Source organism: Azolla caroliniana, unplaced genomic scaffold (genome assembly GCF_043228905.1).
Source record: "Azolla caroliniana isolate FFs.n. ecotype wild unplaced genomic scaffold, voAzoCaro1.0.p SCAF_1, whole genome shotgun sequence".
NCBI classification, from domain to species: Eukaryota; Viridiplantae; Streptophyta; class Polypodiopsida; order Salviniales; family Salviniaceae; genus Azolla; species Azolla caroliniana.
The window spans coordinates 2,573,197-2,582,232 of NW_028230436.1; the positions used below are offsets into that span (position 1 = coordinate 2,573,197).

At 37.2% G+C, this 9,036-nt stretch overlaps 1 protein-coding gene across 2 annotated transcripts; it reads right to left on the reverse strand.

The window, feature by feature from the left end:
- Positions 1 to 1,296: 1,296 nt before the first annotated feature.
- LOC147868284 (translationally-controlled tumor protein homolog) lies at positions 1,297 to 4,492 on the reverse strand. Of its 2 annotated transcripts, none has more exons than XM_087317469.1 (5): positions 4,322 to 4,488; positions 2,745 to 2,818; positions 2,539 to 2,667; positions 2,033 to 2,190; positions 1,297 to 1,603 (listed from the first exon to the last, which is right to left on the reverse strand). In XM_087317469.1, the coding sequence occupies exons 1-5, from the start codon at positions 4,347 to 4,349 to the stop codon at positions 1,486 to 1,488; spliced, it is 507 nt and encodes a 168-aa protein (XP_087173595.1). In that variant the 5' UTR covers positions 4,350 to 4,488; the 3' UTR covers positions 1,297 to 1,485. The 2 variants fall into 2 exon arrangements, with proteins under 2 accessions (XP_087173595.1, XP_087173601.1); XM_087317475.1 differs by having other exon boundaries at positions 1,557 to 1,684; positions 4,322 to 4,492.
- Positions 4,493 to 9,036: the final 4,544 nt, after the last annotated feature.

Genomic DNA, 9,036 nt, shown 5'->3' on the forward strand with positions numbered 1-9,036 from the left:
TAACCAACATAATAAGTATTTTGTATTCATTAAGCAGGTTGATTTCACTCATAAAATATACACTCGGAACTTATGCTTTATTAATCTTCATTTTTTAATCATGACTATCAATCTAGCTATTTAAATTATTCATGCATCCTATGTAAATGAATTCATATGTTTAAGAATAAATAAGACCCTCACAAACAATCTTACGCATCAACAAAAACAACACAACTCGCACTTACCAAGCATCATAGTTCATAACATTAAATTTTGTGGTGGCCTTTACTATAGATACCAACCTATCAATAGTGTCTTATTAAAAGCCTCAACTATAAAGTTTGATGTTAATTCTTCTCCTCACTATTTCAAATGGAAAGTTGTCAAATCTTAAATAAGAAGATGAGATTCACCAAATTTTTAGAGGTGTATGTGTGGATATACTAAAACATTATTAAAAAATCCTCCATATTGTGAATGTTTTCAATTGACACATGATCATTGTGTTAAGGGATAAAAAGTTTGACTAAAAGTTTTGAGTGGCACATGAGTGAACATCCAAGAACAAATCCTATCATTCATAGCAAGCTCATTAATGGAAATGCGATATATAGATCATAAATTTAGGGACAGACTAAAATTGTTTCCTTTGTCGTACGGTACTTAGTTTCTGCACAAACAGTCCTATTGATCATACCCATTTATGACACAGTATTTGATTTCCAATCAAGTATAAATATCTCATGGACGGTGAATCCCCTTAATCAAAATGGATGAAAACATATACACTTTTAAATCTGTTATAGTCCCATTGCAGAAATGCACAATCCAGTTTACTCTATTGCTAGAGATCTACTCAGCACAAAGTCAACATAGCAAAACCCTCTTGGGTTGACAGATATACATTATGAATGCGTGCACACTTGTTTACAGACAGGACCATGCATAAAGCACCATCAGATTGCATCCCGACAATAATAGGAAATTACCTGTAGAGGATTCATATTATCAGAATCATTGCATCAAAAAATTCAGAGGCTCGATCAGATAGTGCCAGACTGTAATTAGAGATATATTATAAATACATACAAAGCAATTTATTGTCCTTCATTTGTTCATATAGATATTTGCCATCAGAACTTTTAGAGATCAACCTCTTCGCATTAAGAATTCTGATACAATTGTTCCAGTAGATACATACGTACAGTTATTGAAGTAAATCCAAATAGATAAATTTAATACAAACACAAGTAAAATTTAATTCAAAATATCACACTTAACTATAGAAAATAAATGAAGCTAAACTCATAGGTCTGCACTCCAACTTTAAAATAAATTAGAAATCATTTCCAAAGTCTCTGATACAAAATAATATGCAAAATCCACCTACGTTTCCAAACAAAAACATGATTGACTGCTCAAGACTATATAACCAGCATTTTTCATATTAAAATGCTATATTGGCTTTTCCAAATACAATTTGGCTCGTAGCTCCAAGAGCTTCTAGCATTTGACCTCCTTCAAGGAATCACCGAAGTAAAGGAATGTTGGATCAGTTGCCCCATCCTTGTAGTAAGCAAACACCAAGGATGCATCATCTTTCATGCTTTCCCCAACAAAGCTGTGCAATAAACACAGGTTAGGACTTCATATCAATCATCTAAGATGCATATACATATCTTTAATGCTTTTTCCGACAAAGCTGTGCAATAATTATGAGGTTAGGAGTTAATATCAGTCATCCAAGATACATAACCATATACATACATATATGTGTGGCTTGTGTTCAACATCATCTTAATTTCCTTGCAATTGTCGTCATCTAGAATTATATCCTGTGTGTAAGTTAGGATTTGAAATTGTCATCATCTCAAACATATCTGGTGTATGAGTGAGCCTTAAAACAAAAAACGATTTCAATTACTATCTAGCATATATTTTGTGAGTTGAGTTAGCAGTTGAGAATCCTTGCAATTTTTGCCATCTAAGCACTTAGTTTTTCGAGTCTACTAAATATATAGTTAGGAGGTTAATATCTCAAATATCTTACAATTGCAAGTCGCTGAGTTTGCCCATAAGCCACTTCACAGCAGGCTCGATATTCTTTTTAAATTCTTCTTGTCTCTCCTCTGGTACCAGTGGGGTGAGGTTTTTAATGTATTTCTTGATGTAAGCAACAAACGTCTTCTTATCAAAAGAAGGCTGCTCCTGAAATGAGAAATAAACCCTAGTGTTAAACAGCAATCAAGAGATTCTTGAGGAAGAGCGATACTATTTGAAATGAGGAACTAATCCTAGTAACATATACTATTCAAATGAGGAATTAGCTCTGGAGTGAAAACAACTCGGGAGATAATTCAGGTAGCATTGTGGAATTACACTAGTGTCAAAATGCAATCAAGACTCTTGATGTAGAAGCATACTATCAAAATAAAGAATCTGCTCGACTGTCAAACAGAATCAAAAGATCCTTGCTATAATATGATACTATTGAAAACAAATAAGTAACACTAGTACCGATATTAGCTCCAGAGAAATTGATATTGGAAGGCTAACCTGCAGTCTAAAAGTATCAACAATGTCAACAACTTTTACAGCTTCATCATTAACACCCTCATCTTCCTCTCCTCCTTCAGCAGATGGATTCGCGCCAATGTCGACATCAAGTGCACCTTTCACAACCCACTGCAAAAAAACATTGTATAAAATCTTGTTTGCTTTAAAAAATATGAAAAAATAACATTTTTTACAAGTATATTTACCTTCCCATCTACTTCCCATAGAATACCATTCAGAATTTCCTTGTATGGGAAAGAGTCAGAAAGAAGCTCATCACCTGCACAGTAATTAAAACATTTTGATATTAAATATCAACTTATTCGGTAAGAAACACACATTAGGCTCGCTTAACCATCCAGATAACACAGGCTACACATTTCATCAAATGAACGATGGTACATGATACAGATCAAATGACACACAAAATAGACCCTTTCAATTATGAACAATAATAAAATACACTGTCATCATTACTTGCAAACAGCATAAAACAGACACAAAGGCAGCTCAAATATTGTGAATCTAGAAACGAAAAGAGGTAATAGAGCAGACAAATTGATTCCACCAAAAAGTGTTAGGTTTTGCATTGTGATAACAGAAGCACAATTAAGTAGAGAAAACCTTTTCATCAGGTTAATGCAGATGCTCACAATTTGATACACCCAAATCAAGCTAAGCGGAAACTCAATCATTTAAAGCCAATATTTCGAACAGATCAGGGCTTCTAGACATCCAGATCTCACATACCTAATTCTGGAGTCAGGTCATGGCTTCTAGACTCTTACATTTGACGAATCTAATTCTAAGATATACTAAACATTTCTTTTTACTGTCGGAGTGGGAAAATCTGATTATATTTATGAAGAGATTCTCAAGATCATTAAGAGATGTAATAACCATGCTCATATATTTCTTTTAGTAACTTCTAGGTCTGTTAGATTTATTTTCCATTTTCTCTCCAGAAAAATGAAGTCAACTTTTTACCCATTTTCTCTACAGAAAGATGCAGTTTCATACATCCAACTCTGGTTACACAGTTCATCTAAGATGAACATTTGGATCAGATAAATGAAGAATTTTTTGATTTAATGTGTGTAACTAAAGCTAGATATCACATTCTAGCTAAAGGTAACCTCAATCCGTCTAAGGCAAACATTTGTAACAGATCACAACAGAGGTTCCCTGAACCAGGTTTTAGCTAAACAAAATTTTAAACTGGAACAAGAAATTGCATCAGATAAGGTATAATTTAAGTTCCATAAGACATATTTCTGATTCGACAGTCGTTTAATTATGATAAACGTAAGTATCAGATCAAAAGAAAACTTGAGCAAGGACAAACATTTGATTAGATCACGGTAAAAGTTAACGTCTTTCACAAAAACAGTTATATACCGACATAATTTAACCAGGTTAAACGTATGTATCAGATCACAGCAGACGTAAAAAGATCGAACTCTTCCTAAACAGGAACTCGTTTCTTTGCAACACACTGAAAATTTCTATAAGCTTATAGTCTAATAAATCCAATTACTTCTACCTAAAAGAGAGATCTTCTATGTCAAAAGTTTCAATCCGATCAATGCACCAACTGAACAGTTTGATCCATCTCAGTGCGGGTAACTAAACAGAACTTCAATCATCCAGAAGAAAATTAGTATGGAGCAGATCGATTGAAGGAGCCTCTCCAGAGAGAGTGTAATGATGGAAGCACACGTAGGGGCAAAAAGACGAGAGAAGAGCAATCAAATGAGAGAGAGAGAGAGAGAGGAGGACCAACCTGAGAGAAGATCCTGGTAGACCAACATGACGATGAGGTCGACGAAGAAGAGGACAAAGTTCACAGAAGAGAAGAGAGATCCGCTGCAATGGCAGAGAGAGAGAGAGAGAGTCTTCTTCTTCTGCTTCCTTTGTTACTTCTTCAAAAAGAGAAAGAAGGCCATCGCCATAAAGAGATGCTCTCTCGGTGAATTAGGGTTTTTCTGTACCTTGTATCGACCGTCGGATCTGGTGGATTTGAAGGCGTGGTTTCATCTCAGCCGTCGTCGGGGGCTTTTTTTTAATCTCTTCTCTGGCCCGAGTAACTTGTATGTGTAGGTAAAGTGAAGGAAGTTTATCTACTGAAGAAGAATGGCTTATTATTATTATTGTTTTTTTTTCTTTTTCCTTTTTTTTTCCAAAAAAAAATCCTTCCATTAGTTATAAAATTTTAGAGATGAGAGTATTATATACAAATCCCCGTGGGGCCGCGATAGTTCCATCTTACTTGGATGCCCACTGACTCAAGAAAGGGAGACAACGACCATCGTTGGATGAAGGCTAGTCGTTATCTTTCAACTCCATCGGAGCCACCCTTGAGGCCATTGTATTGGCTCGTTAGAGTGGCTACAACTTCACTCCATATCTCTTGCATTAACATTACTAGATGCGGAGAAGACCCGTCTACACCGTTGTTGTTTTTTTTCTTTTCCAAAAAAGATACTACATTAGTATTAGAAGATGCCATAAGCCTAAACATACAATATATACCACCGATCCCCTATGTTTTCCTAAATTCTAACCATCGGCTTAAAAAAATACTTTGGTGTTGAGTAAAACCATTCCACCTCATAAAAAACCGTCTAAAAAAATATACCTATGTCCCAAATGGCATGAAACTCCAAACGCTTAAGCTCAGTTTGATGCGCATTACCTTTTATACTATTCAACAACCCTCTGAGATTATGCACAATCTCTATCCAAATTCCCAAAATTATTTGGGCAGGTCTTTCAGTCACATTTTGAAATACCTTTAAACATCGAGCCTTCCAAATATACCAAATTGCCATATTTGAGGTTTGTCAGTTTGTATTTGTGGATTCAGAGGGATCAAATATTTTTCCATCAAACCATGTCTCATCACAATAGCATCTGCAACCTCCTCCTGTTCATATACCATAGGTTTATCATGTATCACCGCCCATAATATTGCACCCCATGTATACACTGCTAGGATATATTGGAGTTAATAATTTTATGATTCGTTTCCATATGTCCAGAGCAAAACCACAACTCCACAAACAATGTTTAGCAGTCTCTATTACATCTGTACAAAAATGGGCACATATTGTCTACATTTCTTTTTCACCACCCATTAACTGGTATAGCATTATGAACCAACAACCATCGAAAACAAGCAATTTTCGTACTCATCTTTATAGCCCATAGCCGTTTCCATACTTGTTTGAGATGTTGTGGAGAAAGTCCACTTCATCTCCAAACAACATTTGCAATTGGTTCTTTCCATGATCTAGCACCTAATATTTTCCTACCAATCTTCATAGAATATTGAAAGAAAGGCATGTATTTGATGTGATATTGCACCCACACCTTCCAATACAGTTCTCTACAATCCCAAGTTAATCTAGATATTGGTCTCCTTTCCATAATCCAAATCCTCCAAAATATAACTCATCTTTTGAGGATCCGAACCTAAGACCCAATTTGATCCATCATTTGCAATCACCCTCACTTCTTTATGCAAACAAAACCTAAACAAATCATTTTCCTTAGGTGTAAAGATTAACCTACCATCATCTTGTACATCAAAACTCATACACTCTTGTTCCCCAATATAGGTATTAACTCCAATTAAAACAACAAATGGAGTAGCAGATCCAATTTGCATTTGAATATCAAAAAGGGCCCTTTGTATTGCAGAATGCATTATCTTCCCACCCCTTATATTACTAATTAGTATCATTTGTTGATCTATAGGTTTAGACAGAAATGTTGTCCATGCACCTAGAGACTGTGTTGGCCCATGATCTAATTTTGCCCATGCACATCTAGTGTGCATTCCCAACATATGTCCTCTCTGGTCGGTCAACCATGAATTCCAAATCAGGGGTTCTCTACAGAATTCAGATTTTGTTTTTGGCAATGTCTTAACTAAATCAAGAGAAATAACTTTTCATGCATTAAGAACACATCGACCAAATTTGTCTTCCCAGTTTGTGGGAATAACCAATTTATTATGTTCCATAAAAGCCCATCTAAAACTAGGCCTCCAATCCCCACCAGTTTTGGGATAAAACTTTTACAAAATTAGGCCCATCTACACCGTTATTTCCATAGAGTCCAGCGAGTTATTGGGTTAACTAATTCCAACACAACTTGAGATTTGGCAATAATAGGAGTTGAGTGGGTATTGTCGATGGTGGGAAAAAAACCCTCTTGTGTTTTTATCACCAAAGTCATCCCCTCCTCTTGATGCTCGTACCTGTCAACTGGGGTTTGTCATGATAACCAACATACATTTCCCCACCTGATTGTACCTTGCACCTGGCATATTTGCAATAGGTAGCCAACCCCCACCATATTTGATGGGTCTCTGGGCATTCCCACTGAGCGTGTCGGATTGATTTTGTTGCATTTGGGCACGCTGCACAATTAGGAGAGCTAAGGTTCCCACGTTGCCACGCTCCAACCGGTAGTGCCTTATGTATTAATAGCCATTGGAATGTGGTAACGTACCTCACGTGATGTTGTTTCTAGATTTTCTAACAATACTCGATGATAATTGTGTGAGGAACATGATACGTGTGCCAAATCTTTGCAATAACCGGATCTTGAGCGGTTACAATGTGGTGACCCAATCTAGTCGTGAATTGGAAGAAAGGGATGACTTTGCTTCCTTGACCCGCATAAGGATCGTTCCACGTCCATTGCAATGGGTCCAAACTAACCTTACGTAGCCATGTTTTCTCATGAGTACATATGTGACATTCTCGTTATACTTTAATCGGATCGGGATCTATAATCCATTTATGACCAGTATATGCAAGTACTCGAAATGGCGTATTCAATGTTAATGCCTTGTTGTCTCGCAATTCATGGCCTTCGATCCTGTTCGGTGGTTCCCTACCTCTTGGGATCAAAGATCCCTCCTCGTAGCCTATCCACTTCTCAATTGCCGTCCTTTGATTAGTAGCTTCCCTAAGCAATAGAGTGTTAATGATTTCAAATCTCATAGTCCACCCACCCATGATTCCATGGAGTATGTTGGTTTGATATTGTATTGGCAATGACATAAACCATCTCCGACATTCTATACTCTTTCCTGGACCTTCTGCAATGCATCCCCATGTCTGCCCCTTACTTGATCCAATTAGTTGACCAAATTCATCTCTAATACATGGGTTCCATACAATGCGTTGACTAAGCCAAGCAGGTTCGGAATTAGGTTGATCGCACTTGAGACCTTGTCTAATGTCACACCAAGCCTTCCACATGGATGCATTGAATCTATTCTCCAATTGGCGTGAGAACCTAGGTTTGAGATCCATGTTTAGAATCCATCCCGTATTGGCCCCTTTTCATGGCCTAAAGTAAGTGAAACATAACCTTAGTAGCATTTTCCAACAGTCATCCCTTGGTTGGAGTCCCATACCACAAATTTAGCAAGTAGGGCTTTGGATTGTGAGACGGGATCAATCAGACCCATTCCTCCTCTGGACTTAGGTGATGTGAGTATAGGCCGTGCCACCTTGGCCCTGATTGTGTGATGTTCCTTACCAGACCAAATGTAATTGCGCACCAGTTGTTGAATCTTGTGTATACTTTCCTTAGATATTGTCCAACATGTTAGGCTATACCATGTTGTTGCGAGTAAAACCTAGTTTGCCACTATGATGCGACCTGCAAGCGAGAGTTTTTTCGAGCTCCAATGTATCAACTTTTGTCGAATTGAGTGAATAACTGGTGCAATCATAGTCTCCAAAGGAATGTTGAATCCAATTTGAAAACCCAAAAATTTGGTGCTCGCTCCTTGATTGATCCATTTGAAAGCATGATGTGGGTGCCATGCAATATGTGCTTCATGAGAATGTTATATATTTGCCAAGGATTTGCGCCAATTGATCATGGCGTTTGATCTCTTGCAAAATATGACTAATCCACTTTCTAGCTTTTGTAGATTTTCCAAGTCCCCTTGCAAGTAGACTATGGTGTCATCTGCAAATTCTATATCTAAGGGGATTCAGTGAGATTGCCGGCACAAGAAGACCATGTAGGTTTAGATGCCGCAAGTTGAGAAAGCTAGATAGTGCTTTGACGTATAATAGAAATAAGGATGGCGCTGGTGGGCATCCTTGTCGTACAGATCGCAATATTCAGAAGAAGGGGCCCCTTTTACCTACTAGTGAGATGCAACTGCTGACGTTCCTATAAAGTCCTGATGTGCCTTTGATCCATGACTCTTGAAAGCCAAGTTTCCCCATCACACTTTCTAGAAATTTCTAGCATACCCTATCACATGCTTTCTCAAAATCTAGGAGCACTATAGCTACCTTGTTGTTGGTACACTTGGCAAGGCTACTACTTCTCAAAATGAGAAAAGGTTGTCTAGGATGCTTTGATTTCTATTGAACCTTGTTTAGGACAGATGAATGAGTTCAAGGGGAAGTGGTGCTAATCGTCATGCCATGATTTTTGCAAGCAACTTATAGACAATAT